Source organism: Moschus berezovskii, chromosome 3 (genome assembly GCF_049115385.1).
Source record: "Moschus berezovskii isolate FMDL1 chromosome 3, NW_MosBer_1.0, whole genome shotgun sequence".
NCBI lineage: Eukaryota > Metazoa > Chordata > Mammalia > Artiodactyla > Moschidae > Moschus > Moschus berezovskii.
In genome coordinates this window covers 69,256,664-69,272,300 of record NC_142462.1, presented here as the reverse complement: position 1 = coordinate 69,272,300, position 15,637 = coordinate 69,256,664, and the positions used below count along the sequence as shown (strand labels likewise).

Genomic DNA, 15,637 nt, shown 5'->3' with positions numbered 1-15,637 from the left:
CTAAAAGTGGATGTTGGAACTCTAGATTTGTATCTTTCAGGACAGATGGGTGAGTATTCCTTTCCCAAACCACAAATCCACCAAGGTCTTGTGCTTGATGAGATGGCTCAGGCCAGGACTCACAGCAAGGTGGGCCATGTCCAATGGGTTTACTTAGGCTAATAGTCTTTCTGCATGATATTCTGTGACCAGGAAACAAACAACCAACCAAAACTCAGGCCTCCTACACAGAAGAGACACTTACGTTTGTCCTGCAAGGAATCATGGGGCACTTCTCCCTGGGGACTTTCTTCCAGATCTCCATAATGCAGGACCTTGTGGTTTGGTGAAAGCCGACAATACCAAAACTTGTCTGAGGGAAGGAAAAGAAAAAACACGCAGATTTACCAGTAAGTGATTCTGACTTTCAAATAATATTGACATCCGTATTTCCTCAGAGCCTTTCCTGAGAGAATAGGCAGCTTCTTTGATTTTAAGTCTTCAGAGAGGAATGAATGAATTCTAAGAGCCCTGGCGGTCAGTCCCTTCTCAATTTTCATACGCAGTTAGCTCCTGTCCTTCCAGGTAGACATCTGGGGCCACTGGGAAAGTTACCAGATCCTTTGAGGACAACGGCAACAAGTCTGAGGTAGTGACTTCCAGAGGAGTATTTCATCAATATCTATAACGATGAGGGCATGATTAATTATTCAGTTGGGAGAAAAACTTTCAGTTGAAGAAAAAAGAGCTTTCTCAGAAATTTTCTGCTTCCACGTCCCTCTGTGAGATTCTAAGACTATTGAGATGTTTGTGCCATATCTCAGCTGGCATAGTAAAGCCTTCATCCCTAAGGCCTGTACACACAAACTAATCATGAATATATTATTAGGATGCTAGTAATCCATACGTCTAGAGAATCCCATGGACAGAGGAGCCTGGTGGGCTGCTGTCCATAGGACTGCACAGAGTTGGACACGACTGAAGCGACTTAGCATGCATGTAATCCAAACACAAGGGGTGGGATTCGTGAGGAACCACCCTAAGTCAGAAATGTATCCAAGAATGAGGATGTCACATTCATCTCCTCTCTAATTTGTAGAGTTTAGTTCCCTTGAATAGGCTTGACCAGTACCTTAGGATCATCCTTATAAATAACTCCCTCAGCTTAATTTCATCTGCTCCCCCAAAATGTAATAACAAGTTTTGAATGAGCTTGAGAGGTAGTGAGAAGGAGGTAAAGAGTGCTTTTTCTAGATAAGAAACTTAAAATTGTGATAGCGATCTTTGTGCAGCTCTCAGGGCTGGAGTAGATGCTGCTTTCTCCGGGAAGCCCTCTGTGATTACTGCAGCCAAGGGGACTCTCCCCACCCTCTTAGTTGTTTCAGCGTCTCCTTTGATGATTGATGACCTCATGTTAAATCCCTTAGTATTCCCCATTATCTGCCATAGAGCTTAGGCAAGCAACTTGCCTAGTGGGGACATGGTGAAAGCTATTAACTGAAGAAGACTCCAGGACACTTAATGGTCCCAACAGTGTCGAAAGCCAAGGCTCTCTGACGACAGCCATGGCCTTCATGATTGCACTGCTCAAATCCCTTGGCACAATGCCTGTCATGTAGAAGCTGCACAGTTGGTATTGGTTAAATTGGTAAATGAAGACCCAAGAAGACTCAGTCAAGATGTGTAAGTCACAAAACATCCATGACCTATAAACCCTTTGTGCAATTACGTAGTTGGCAAACATAGCGGCCTGGGTCAAAACACCCCATTACTGTGTCTACCAATACAAACTGTTCTGAAGCCAATCTGACCAGAAAGCTCTCTATAACATTTAACAAAAATGTTCTTTTATCTAAAATTGCTTTCACCAAAAAATTATGTCTTAACTACAATTCTTTTAGTAGAAAACCAAGTTTTAAAAATGGAGGCAAAAATCACACAGTGAACAAAGGAAACACCCAACTTGATCCGCAAAAGCAAAATATCTCTGTGATTCCTTTCTCAAGTCTAAATAGGGTTTGAGAATTCCTGAATGTAGTCTATATACAGCAATCCATATATTTTAAAAAACCTAAACTCCAGTGGAAAAATTTGAGAGGAAAGAAAAAGTTATTTGAAGGCTAGGAAAACATCTGGAATTGCTAAATTTTCAAAATTCTGTTATATATATATACACTCAACACAGGGAGGGCATTTCAAAGGGCGAAAATAAAATCATTCCCTGAATAATTTATAACCACTTCAATTAGGCAGCTTTCCATGAGGAGAACATATTTGAGAATTTGACTTGTAATTCACAATAGGAAAATTGCAATTTGATAGGGCAAGCTTCAGCCATGAGCACCAACAGTGCTCTTGGGGGCCTGGCATGATGTCCTATAGAGATCTCTTCAACCCAAAGGAACTTCCACCTTGTCTAAATAAACTATGATGACCACAGCTGGAAAAACCTACTGGAAAAACTTGCTATAGTGCTTTCCTTCCTCTGCTACCTCTGAAGTGGGACTTTGGCTAAGTGAGCAACTGTAATAGGGTAACAGAAAAATGGGAGGCAAGTTGGTGAGCAGCAGCACTTGGACATGCTGGTCTTATTTTGACTAAGGTCTTAGCCTGTTCTTTCTAGAAATCCCTCACTTCTCCAGCTGAGGTAAACTCAAGAGACTAGCAGTGCTAACATGAAGCCCAGGAGTCAATATGGCATAATCAAAGAAGATTGTCATCCTCAACAGATTTGGGGGAGCGTTAAGAAATTTAAAGTGGTACAAACATAAATTGTGGAGCTAAATGCACAATTTACATTTATTTGCAACACTTCAAAAATTTGCTGCATATACTTTCATAACTTGTCTATTTAATAGGGTAAGTCTGTTTCTCCAATGACTATTTGCAGAGTGCCTACAGTGCTCACAGGACTCTACTGGATATAGCAAAAGTCATCAGGATGAAAGGTAGACATGAGGGACAAAGCTAAAAGCTCAAGGAGAAGGAGCTCCCTCAGTTCTTAGTGGCAACTTAAAGAAAGATGGTGGAAACACTTGTGTCTCGGGTCTGGGAAATATGGACAGTGACTCAGCACCTCTGCCTGTACTACAGGGAAAAACAGGAAAGGGAAAGATCTCTTGTGCAACATATTTCTACATTCAGAGACTACTGAAATCAGTGGCTGCTTTTCATGATGATTGAAGACAACCATCTTCTTTGCAATGTTGTAGTCGCTGTTTGTTTAAAGAAACACAAAAGGCTACCTGGAATCTTGGAAATCTACCGTAACACTATAGTGTAGAGCTGACAGATTTTCCTCCTTCCAGAGGACTAAATTCTCTTGACTTCTTTTTTTTGTTGTTTCTTTTCAGATCTGAAGTCCCTGGGCGTCCTAGGTGGCTCAGTAGTAAAGAATCTGCCTGCCAACATAGGAGATGTGGGTTTGATCCCTGGGTTGGAGAAGAAAATGGCAACCCAGTCCAGTATTCTTGCCTGGAGAATTCCATGGACAGAGGAGCCTGGCAGGCTACAGTCCACGCAGTTGCAAAACAGTTGGACTTAACTGAGCATGCATGGGCACCTGAGTCCGTGGTGTGTATGTATTTTATTTATATATTTATTTATTATTATTGGAGTATAATTGTATATATTGGAGTATTAGTATTGGAGTATAAGCCTTTGCTGTACAATCAAGTGAATCAACTATATGTATATATATATTCCTTCCCTGTTGAATCTCCCTCCCACCCCCACACCTCCCTGCCGCCCCGCTCCATCCCACCCCTCTAGGTTATCAAGGAGTATTGAGCTGAGTTTCCTGTGTTATACAGCAGTTCCCTTTAGCTACCTGTATTACAGATGGTCGTGCATATATGTGAAAAAATTTTTCCATTTGTCCCACCCTCTTCTTCTGCCCTGGAATCTCTGGACTTTTAAGACACCACTGTCTTTTGGTTTTCCTTCTACCTCTGACTACCTCTTCTCTTATCCCACAGAAGTTCCTCTTTTTCTGTCTACCACTAAAATGGTAGAGAGCAAAAGATCTGGGCATCATCAATGTGAGTGATGTGCTCTGCTCCTCCCATCAAATAAGACGTCTTGGATGGATGACAGAATACTGGAAAAAGGGCTAAAGGGCTTGGGAAGGTTGTTTTGATTCATAGACAAATGGGTGGATACTGAGCCAGTCTCTCCCTCAGGATAAAGGCTGGAGTCATTAGCTCTGGGAAGGTTTAGAGGCATCATAACTTGTGTGTCTGTCTTGAAGGCAGAGAAGCTATAAAGGAAGCAGAGGACGGCTCCAGCCAGCACAGCACGCTGACTTGTTGGGTGAGACAGTTTCAGTGTTAGCCACTGGTGGCAGCTTGATTTGCAGTTTCTTTTATCGTAAGCAAAACATGTATTTTCTTTTCAAAACCCAGCATGATGTTACTAGTTCCCCAATCCCTTTGGGCAATGAATGAGTGGATTGTGTCAGTAAAAGCAATTAGCAAGAAGCAGTGAGAACATTAGCAAAGATTGTTTACTAGCCTTTAAAGAGAAAGCAGGAGTTAATATGGAGGTCTTTCAGTCAATTACAAACGTTACTACATTAATAGCCATTTTTAATTCCCCAAACTAAAAAACTGAAAATATGGAGATAATTCTGTGCTTCACTTTTTTCCCTGTGCGTATGTGTGGATGTGTGTGCATGTGTGTGTGTTTGAAGGATCAGAGAGAAAAGCTGGTTTCAAAGCTCACAGCCTGGTAAGAAGGTCTCCAGGGCTGATTAAAGTTATTCCCAATGTCACATAGATCATTATGGAGCTAATCACCCCTGACAACTGTAATTCTTGCAGTAATATTCGATAGAAGTTTCTGCACCACTGCAAATACTCTGTACCTGCTTTATTCAAAAGTAAGAAAGGAATTTTTGAATTTTCTTTAATTTTAATTAACTCAAACAGGCATAGGTAGCCATACGGAACAATACAGTTCACTGCCTGTCTTCGTATCCAAACTGCACACAAGTGTAGAGCTGGCCAGCAGGTCTTCAGGGTATATGGGCAAGCTGAATAATAGTTACCGTTATTGAGGAGGAAATGTGGTTTGTAAAGTGAGGCACAGGCCACAGCAAGAACTGAGTCCTGATCGACTCAATCATGGACTCAGGGACATCCTTGTATTGTGTGCAAAGCCTACAGCTGGCACTGGCTGCTGGCCCCGGGGGCCCTAAGAATCCTGTGTTTGGGAGACAAGTGACCTTTACTAAAGCGAATTCTTATGGCACTTCCACTAAGATTTTGACTCTTTCCTAGGTTAACCTAAAATGTGCAATGTCTTCAGTGTGCTCAGGGGAAGGTCTGCTTCAAACCTTCCCACATTACAAAACATAAGCAATCCTAGCGATGTTTTTAAAGGGAGATACTCTTGAGTTCAGTGAAGGAAGCCAACAACCACAGATACGGAATGAAGGTCACTCTGCCTTTCAAATCCTCCTCACTACACTGAACACTTTTCAGAATAGAGACTCCTGTTTTGATTCAGAATTCTGCCTCCCCGGAGACTCTTGTTTCACAGCAAAAGATAACTCCAGAGCCCTGAACACATTTTCAAGATGCTTTAGCTTAACTGATGCTTTGAAGTCCACAGACCTTAGTTACACACCTGACCTTGACACATCAGCTGTGCAGTCTTGGCCAAATTATAAAAATCCTTATGGACTCCTATAGTTCCTTTGATTAAATAACACTAAAAATTATATGAGTAAAACATATATAGAGTACCTGTCATTCATCTTTCACAGAGCCAGCTCTCAAATATCAGTACCTTGGTATCTTTCAGTTAACAGTAACCCCTCTCACCTACACTCCTGGATGATTATCTGTTATTCTGATCTATTGGAAAGTGCCTTTTTTCCTGAAAATAATCTGGCTTTTATTCTTCTGACAATGTACATTTTATATATATTTGCCTTTTTTGTAAAAATGAGTTATGATACGGTTTAATGAAATATTAAAAGAAAACTTAAGTCCAAGAGGAAGAAACAACCAGTGCCCCCAAATGGGCTGAATATACCACTTGACTGTAGGTCTTTGGAGTGAAAGGAAAGGGCAAGGCAGGTACACCAACTGTGTCTGAAGTGCAGGAGCATGCCAACTCCTCTGGGTGCACATTTTGTTCATCCCTGGGTTTCAAATTAGATTTGTCAAGTTAATGCTTAGAGAAGGGATGCTGGTCAACAAAATGGGCACTGTCTTCAAAGAGAAGTAGACATTTCATGCTATGATTTCTTGAAAATGACACTCCAATGTGTAGCCCTGGGCTCCAATCAAGACTATTCAATGCAAGTGGTTCTGAAAGACCCTAATCTCTGAAAAGGAAGGAAAATAGGAGGCAGTTCCCAGCCTGTAAATTCTCATGAAGCAAGTAATGGCTTGAATGTATACAGCTTCTGAGATTTCATCTTAACTCTCTTGAGAAGCCCAGGGAACACAGACGCAAGGCCAATTTATCATAAAGGACTGTGGACAAGAGCCTTTCACACTCCACAGTGAGTGCGGGACAGAGTGAAGCAGATATGTGACAGTCACAGCCACTCCACGGCCTGTGTTTAAAAACCTATATTCTAGGGAATTCCCTGGTGGTTAAGACTTTGCCTTCCATTGCAGGGGGTGCAGGTTCAATCCCTGGTCGAGGAGCTAAGATCCCACATGCCTTGTGGCCAAAAAACCAAAACATAAAATGGAAACAATATTGTAACCAATTCAATAAAGACTTTAAACATAGTCCACATCCAAAAAAATCTTTAAATATCAAAAAATAAGAATCTATATTCTGAGTAACTATAAATTAAAATACTAAATATCATTAATGAATGTTTGACAATGTGCTGAGCACTCGACTACGCGCTACGCACGCATGATTTGATTTAACTCTTGAAACAGTTTGATGTAGAAACTGATGTTGTCCTCACCTGACAGATGAGGAAAGAGAAGCACAGAGAGATTTATTAGGTTGCCCAAGGCTAACCAGCTCGCAGGCAGGGAGGCAGGACAGGAACGCAGCATGCTGCATCTCCCATGATTTACTGCCTCTCAGTTCTTCTGTGGTCAGAATTCCCAGAAATCCACATTTGTATATATCTCTATTGGACTAACCAAGCAGCAGAGTTGCAAATGAGGCAGACAGAATGATGGGCAAGGAGAAACTCAGGGACCTTCTAGCCAAACATGGCATGATAAAGGGCTCGACATCTGCTCCTCCCCTTTCCAGTTCTGTGGGACAGCAGGCTCTTTCCTACTTTCCCCTAGAAAGTTAACATGTAAATCCACTCATCTGTGTCTAACTCCCTGTCAGACAAGTTTAGAGGGAGTGTGGTCATGCACGGGCCCTCTGTACTTGCTCTTTAACCAGGGATATAGTTCATGGGTGTCCCCGTCTCATATCTTACCTTTCTCAAAGGGACTCAAATAATTTTACACCATGTCCTCATTAGTGTGGGTAAATCTGAATGGAATGTTTGGATGGGGTGATAGGAAACCAATTTCAGCACAGTCTGCTTTGAATTTCTATTTTTAAGCACACAAAGCTAGTCACCAGATTTTAAATCAATTTACCAAACCCCAAAAAGCCTTCCTTTCTGCACTTGGAAGGATGATTTTATACTAAACACAGATGGTCATGCTCCCTAGGGAGTTTAACTAATAAATTTATAGTCTAGATGCTAATCATTTTTTGTTCATTAGGTAATTCATTTTTAGAAAACTGAAAAAGTTGAACATTTGGAAATAATGCTTTTTTAGCCAAAAAAATTGTAATTATGACGTCTAGAAACAGAATTATTCTGATAGAATCTACTCATTTCAGCTTAGAAAAGGAAGTCTTGTAGTGGAGTAAACTGGAAGATTAAATTGGCTTCTTTGAATTATTATTATATTCAGAAGAACTGTATCAATATCAATGAATGATGGCCATGAATGGGGGCATTTGATGGCATGAGTCTATTTGGTACCTCTCCCCTCCCCCACTTCTGTGCTCTCTCCCCAATGTCAAGTAAATTAAAACTTCATAAATTACCTAATGTAGGCAATACACCCTGACTACTGATTGTGCCAAAGGCAACGAGGAGATCAGGGCATATAACGGACAATCCGGCTAACTGAAATAACAGATCATCTGATCTTGTACTCCCACTTAACGGATGAGAAATTGTGGGCCTGAGAGGTCATGCGTTCTGCCAAAAGACACTCAAGTGGTTCCTCACAGAGCCGAGAAGCCTAGAACCAAGCCTACTCACCCCAGCTCCTTGTTCTTTCCTATAGGGCCCTCCAGAATAAAAGAGTAGCTACCTTCTACCCCCACCCTGCCCCGCCCCCAACTTTTTTTTAGCTGCTTTCTAAGAGATGCATTCATGACCACTTTTCTTCCTCACAGTAAATTCAGGAGACAGGCAGTGTTATCCCCATTTCATGGGGGAACTGTCCAAAGTCATGGAGCTGGACAGAGGAAGAGGCCGGCTGGCACTCACTTCATCTGGCTCCAGGGCTCCTTCTCCTCACTGTACCACACTCTTCTCCTGGAGCAGCATCCACCCTGATGAAGGTGCCCAAATGCAGGGGATGCATCGAAGAAGGAGCAGTGAGCCAGTCCTTCCATGGCTGAATGGAAGAGGTAAGTGCCTTGCTCCTACTGTGAGCCTTTCTCAGTCCAGTGCAGCTCAGCTCTTTCTTATTGTGCCCATTGTCCTCTCCTGAGGCCCAGCCTGAAGCTCACTGTCATCAGTGAGGGTTTCTTCTCCCCTGGGAATGACCTGCATTTTCATTTGTCAAGGAAGTTCTGCCTTTGGACATTTCTTAATATGATTTTTAATGGTTGCATTTGAAATACTTGGAATTTACTCAATATTCAGCACAAAGCCATTAAAAGTAAATGGCCACAGGATGGGCTCAGTATAAACATGGAGTGGTGTATGTCATTAGTGGATGGGTGCTGTGTCTAAGCAGAGCATCCAACAGGTTTCAAAAACATCTGCCAGGGTTTCTCCAGGGCCATAACTGATGTTTGTTCTTGGTACAGTTGCTAATGCTTATTCTTTTTCCTGACTATTCCCCAATCTCTTCACCTCTCCCTGAATCTTATATTTCAATTTTATTTTCTATTTCTTTCTAGGACTATGATACGAATCGGAGAAGGCAATGGTTACCCACTCTAGTACTCTTGCCTGGAAAATCCCATGGACGGAGGAGCCTGGTAGGCTGCGGTCCATGCGATCGTGAAGAGTCAGACAGGACTGAGCAACTTCACTTTCACTTTTCACTTTCATGCACTGGAGAAGGAAATGGCAACCCACTCCAGTATTTTTGCCTGGAGAATCCCCGGGATGGGGTAGCCTGGTGGGCTGCCATCTATGGGATTGTACAGAGTAAGACACGACTGAAGCGACTTAGCAGCAGCAGCAGCATACGAATACCTTGACTTTGCAATCAAAGGAGTTTACCTTCCTGGCTAAGAAACAGCTGGACATGCTTCCCATCTACTGGAACTAGTTTAATGGCACCCATTTTGAGTCAATATTTTGGAATTAAAATTTATAGAGACAATTCAGAAATTTCTCTTGCAAGATTATGAAAACTGATTCTATCTCACCTTGGATAATTGTTACTTATACTATGAATGAAATATTCTGACCTGGAAGAGAATCAGTATGGGGATTTGAAAACAAGGGCCATCCATGCTGAAAATTCCAAGATCAAATCCAACAGTGGATGCTAGCACTCCTGACAGCATAGTGAATCATGAGAAATTAGGGCCATAGAGATGCTTGAGTTTCAATCCCTACTCTTCTGTGACTGGGCAAGTTACTTTGTACCCCACTGCTTTAGTTTCCCTCACTGTCTTAGTTTATCTATCTGTAAACTGGGTGTAATCACAGTAGCTACTCCATAAGGTTACCGGGAAGATGACATGCATTAACATAGGTCAGGTGAGAGCCTGGCACATGGGAAACACTCAGTAATGTTAGCTGTTGTGGGACCACTACCGGCAGACACGAGGCATGAAATGGTTCAGGTGACTCTTCAGTTCCACGGGTCTTCTGCTGAGTTTAGATTTTGATTCTTCCTGGGTCTACCTGGGAAATTCAAACTTACCTGGAATAAGTTGCAGCTCTTCTTATTCTGAGTACAATGCTGCTCAGCCGACCCTTAAACCAACACCCATACCCATGTGATTCTTTAGGGAGCAGGCCAAGTTCTTCCTTGCTAGGTCTGGAAACAATACCTTGCCTCCGCCGGCAGTTGAGTTTCCTAAAGCAGGTCCCTTCTACGAGGCGGTTCAGGCGTTGCTGTTTGATCAGCTCCAAGATTTCTGGCTGAATCTTCTCCTTTAGTTCCCTGTGAAAGGACAAACACAAATTCCACAATGCACCTTGAAAACAGCACTTGGCTGAAAGGGTAGAGAGGGCAGGGGTGTAAAAGCTCCATCTTTTCCTGGCCACCCCAGACCGCCTAGGTTGGTGCTTTAGAGAATCATTTATTAAGCATCAGTAAACAGGGTTATCTGTTGTAGTAACTGTATAGATCCTCTGACATTTACAGAATACCCACAAGAGCCCCAATCACTTCAGTGACGTTTTTCTAGACCAATGTCTCTTGTTTTATAAAGTCACAGATACAAATTTATGCAAAAATTCACTTAGTTCTTCTGAGACAATGAATCTCTGGTCGTATTCTACTCCTTACAGTAGACAGAGAAACTCCTAGACTACATTTGTGATCTGACCAAACAGGACTGTTGGACAACCATGCGGTGACTACTGTACAGCAAACACAGTGTTGGGTGAAGCAAAGGACCACTTACAAAGGGGAATAACATATCATCTGAGATTTTAGCCCATAGAGATTGGGATAATGAGGACATAAATTAAGGATTATTTGCATCTTGTCTCAGCTAATACAATGCAATTTAGGTTTAGATGTACTATGCTGTAAAGATATAATAATGGAGTACAGTGGGTTATAAACCCATTTTTTTTCCCAAAAGCAGAGATTTTTTTATCTTGTGAAATTTTAGGTAGCACCCTCATATTTGAATATATTAAAGCTAGAGTTTTTCCAGTTGAGGATGTATAGAGAGACCTGGAGTCTAGCCCTCAGAGCAGTGTTGAAAGCACTGACCCAAACTCACAAAATTAGGATTTCCATCAAGGCTCTGCTCATGATTGGCATTTCATGTAGCTCCTCTAAGTCTCTCCTCATCTGTAAAATGGGAACAAGAATGTTTCCTTCCAAAGGGGACAGTGTGAGTATAAGTGAGCTGTAAGCGCTGGGCAGGAATGCCAAGTGTTTCTGGCTTTGCTTAGATAATATTCTCATCTTTCCTCAGGACAAACATTAGTCAAGGCTCACATTTTTCATAAGCTTCAGCGTTGACTCTGGGCTCACTCTGGATCATAGGCGATCTATCTTCACCTGGTATTCTGTTCCCAGGTATGAAAGGCATTACACATTCAGTCAGTATGTGCTATGAGCCAGGTAGTGTACTAGGCAAATGTAGCTCATTTAACACCCTTCTCTCCTCCCCACCAAAGAACCCCCAACTTTTGAGAACAGGTATTAATATCATCAGTCCCATCTCACAGATGGAGAAATAGCTTATAGAAGTGAAGCCCTGAATAGGAGCACACAATCAAGTGTTTCTTGTGCAAACTGCTTCTATTCACTCTTGAGAAAAAAGAATAAAGAATAAAAAGTGATATGAAAGGATCTGGTCATCTAACCAGCTACGCTCGTAAGCTGTTGACACATATTTGGACTTAAATGGCCTCAAATACCAGGGTATTTGATACTGCTCCATCTGACCAGTTTTAAAGCTGAATGTGGATATTCACCCCAATGGTACAGCTTGGTGCATTCACTCTATGTGTATTTACATTTCTGGTGTGGGTCTCACAGGGTCTCATCTCAGGCATTCAGATCACTAACATTACCTATTATCAGCGTTCAGTTTTGTAGAATGGACTCAGAATTGCAGTTTTGATGAACCCTGCTCTGAATTGACAAGAAGGTGGGCGATAGCCAAGGTAGTCACTCATGACAATAAATCACTGCTCCTGGCTTCAAGCTGGGGTAATGAGGTGGAGAAATCATGGGAGAGAGAAACTGGGAATTTCATCAACTCTTAGGTTAGAGATGCATCTTTAAAGAATAGTTTTCCTAGGCTAGAGTTAACTATTAAAATGGAGATGAAGATGTAGCGATGAGGACCAAAAGGAGGATTAACTGAAAGAACTTGATGATCTATGATTTTTAGTGTAAGAGCCAGATGTCATCATAGCACCTTCCGTTATGAACTATCTCTGGGGATTGACTGTCAGAATAAGTGGATCTGCTGCTACAAAGGTTACCTTTTTTTTGTTATGAACCCCTAGGACCCCAAAACATGTTTAGGCAATGAGGGAAATGGAGTAGCTTTTTACTTTTTTGTGAGTGATGTCCTCTTCTTTCCCGCAAATGGGCTCAGTAGTTGCAGACTTCACTCATATTATGAAAACATATGTAATCCCTACATGGTGTTTCTGTGAATGAGATATGACCTCTGGGGGAATCCTGGTAATAACCATGGGCTGAAATTGGGCTTTGAAATTCTCAGCTTTTCAATGAGGTCAAGGTCATGGGTTCACTAGCTCTGCTTTGATAAATATTCCTCTATTTCTAGCTTTGTAAATAAATAAAAGGAGGAAGATTAAAAGAGGTAGAATAAATGAGCGTGTGAAGTCTAGCACTGTTTCCAGAAGAGAATTCCAAGTTTAAGCCCAATGAGGCCAGTGACACATGCAGAGGACAGAAAGTAGCACTAGACTGGTGAGCCTCCTTCCTGGACCCGGTGTTCATCTAGAACAGAGGTTGCATTGAACACTGGCATTGGCTATGAAAGCCATGAGCAAAGCCTGTGATCAGTCTCTAACAAGGATGTAGATTTACAGGACAGACAGTAGCCATATTTCTGGCTCTATCTGCTTTTCCTTTTTCTTCCTCACCTACTTTTACTGTACACTCCGAGATAAGATGAGGTATAAAGAATATATTCACAGTGTCTGTTTTATCATTTCTATATTGATAGTGTGACAACTTGTTGAATTCTGGTTATCGATTGACTAAGAGTGACTATTTCTCAGAGTGTTGGTTAAGTGCAGGGCATATACTAAGGGTTTTTCATGTATTACTTCACTGAGTCCTCTGAACAACTCAACAATGTAGACATTTTATCAACTTTATTTTTAGAAATGAGAAAAACAGGTTTAGATTGGGTGACAGAACTTGACTGAGGAGCCGCATTTGCAAGCAATGGCCTGGGAATCTGATCCCGGGTCTGTTAGCTCATGGGTCTGCGTTTTCCACATTTTGCTACTCTGCTTCCATGGTGTTTGTCCCTGCAGCTCCCCTCCCCACAACATCATGGCAAATGATCTATTTGGGGACTTTTTAAGCTTTTTATATCCATTAACTCAGATCAACTGTGTGGATGAACTTATCCTCCCTGTAAAGTCACACAAAGTAGAAAGTAACAAATACCTCCTTCTGAAATAATTAGTCAAGAGCTAAGAAAGAAAACAGAGCTTCTTCAACTCACTGAATACAGAGTCTTCCAAAATATTTGTTCACCCAGAGCTTGCATTTTTCTTCTCAGGAAATATAAATATTTTATAAAAATGAGATGCACGCCTCGAGGGATCTTCGTGGCTCTGAGATTTGCCTCCATGCTGTGTGCAGCAGCCAGGAGAGAGGGAGGGGATGGTCAGCAGTGTTCTGCACCACAGATCAACCATCCAGCCCAGCCACTGCCCAGTCTGCAAAATGAAAAGCTTGAACTGGATGACCTTAAAGTTGCTTTTCAGTTCTAAAATATGAATTCCTAAGCCCCAAGCTTGGGTTAGATGGGTCTCCTATGTGCTCTTGTGACAACCCACCCACCTGAGCTTCCTCTCACCTGGCACTAAGCACAGCCCCTGATAATCCCTGCTGATCTCAGCTTTAAAGCCTGGAGCAGGGACAGCCAAGTGTCTCTGGTTCTCTGCCTGGCCCAGCACCTCGGGACCTTGCAGGAAGGAGTTACTCAATACATATTTGTTAAGTGAATGAATGAATGAATACAATCATACATGGTTCTCTGCGTTTTCTTTGTTGTGGGTTTATCCCATGAGCCACTGCGGCAACATTTAGACTTCATCCAACTACAACAATGAGTTCCTGTCTAGCAGATCATTCTAACAGACTGAGCATCACTGGAGAAGCAGGTGGAGGCTGATAGGCTCCTGCCTACTTCAGGTTCCAGGATAGGGACCAGGCTGGTTCATGGCCTCCCCCATGAAATAGCTTTGACAAGTTTTTATGACTTTACCAGAGCTCTGGTGAACCATGGTGCTTTTTAGTCCCGTGCCCAAGTGATGATGCCAATGTATATACATACAAGAGATTTTATTTTCTCTTTTCATAGCTTCTCTCTATACAGTAAGCATAAAGGTATATAATAATAAATGTAAAGATAAGAGTTTCTTATAATAAAGGGAAAGAAAGGGAAATGAAACTTCAGAATGTCATAGCAGAGCCTCGAGAAGTAAAGATATGAAGTCAAAGCAGGAGTAAAATGTTTCTACTTGACAAGCACTTAACAGTCTTATTTGGAACAAAGTCATGGTCAAATATTAATTTAGAATCACTTGGCCTTTTGGACTTAACTGAAGTGGTCCCTTAAGACTCTCTTTAGGCTTTAAGAATTGTTGTCAAAAGCATAATAAAATCTTCTTGTGTTCACACTTCTGCTGAAACAAACATTATGAAATCTAACATTTCAGTACTGTAGGTCCCAGGATGGGGCAAAGGGCCTCTGTCCCTCCTTGCAAGAGAGAAACTGTATCAGGTATCACCTCACACCAATCAGAATGGCCATCAATGAAAATCTACAATCAGTGCTGGAGAGGGTATAGGGAAAAAGGAACGCTGTTGGTAGGACTGTAAATTGATACAGTCACTATGGAGAACAGTGTGGAGGTTCCGTAAAAACTAAAAATAGAACTACCATAGAATCCTGCAGCCCCACTCCTAAGTATATGTGTGGAGAAAACTATAATTCAAAAAAACATGCACCTCTATGTTCATAGCAGCACTATTTACAATAGCCAAGACATGGAAACAACGTAAATGTCCATTGACAGAGAAATGAATAAAGAAGTTGTGGTACATATATACAATGGAATACTACTAAGCCATAAAAAGAATAAAATAATGCCACTTGCAGCAACATGGATGGGCCTAGAGATTATCGTGCTAAGTGAAGTAAGTCAAACAAAGGAAGACAAATATCATATAATATCACTTATATGTGGAATCTAAAAAAAAATGAATGATATAAATGAACTTATACCCAAAACAGAAACAGACCCACAGACATATACATGGTCACTTGTGGTTACCAAAGCAGATGAAGGGGATAAATTAGTAGTTTGGGATTAACATATACACAGTGCTATGCAAAAAACAGATAACTGGCAAGGACCCACTGTATAGCATAGGGAAATATATTCAATATTTTGTAATAACCTATAAGGGAAAAGAATGTGAAAAAGTATCTATCCATCTATTACTTTGCTGTACACCTGAAACTAACATGACATTGCAAGTCAACTATGTTTCAATAA

At 41.5% G+C, this 15,637-nt stretch overlaps 1 protein-coding gene across 3 annotated transcripts in view; it reads right to left on the bottom strand.

Annotated features, from left to right (window-relative positions):
* Positions 1 to 15,637, bottom strand: part of ELMO1 (engulfment and cell motility 1) — a 592,587-nt gene that overhangs the window by 25,173 nt on the left and 551,777 nt on the right. For all 3 annotated transcript variants that reach the window (XM_055420868.2, XM_055420867.2, XM_055420869.2), the window contains exons 18-19: positions 10,222 to 10,334; positions 245 to 352 (exon numbers count right to left, since the gene is read on the bottom strand). In XM_055420868.2, coding sequence (XP_055276843.1) covers positions 245 to 352; positions 10,222 to 10,334 — 221 coding nt within the window. The remainder of the gene's footprint in view (positions 1 to 244; positions 353 to 10,221; positions 10,335 to 15,637) is intronic.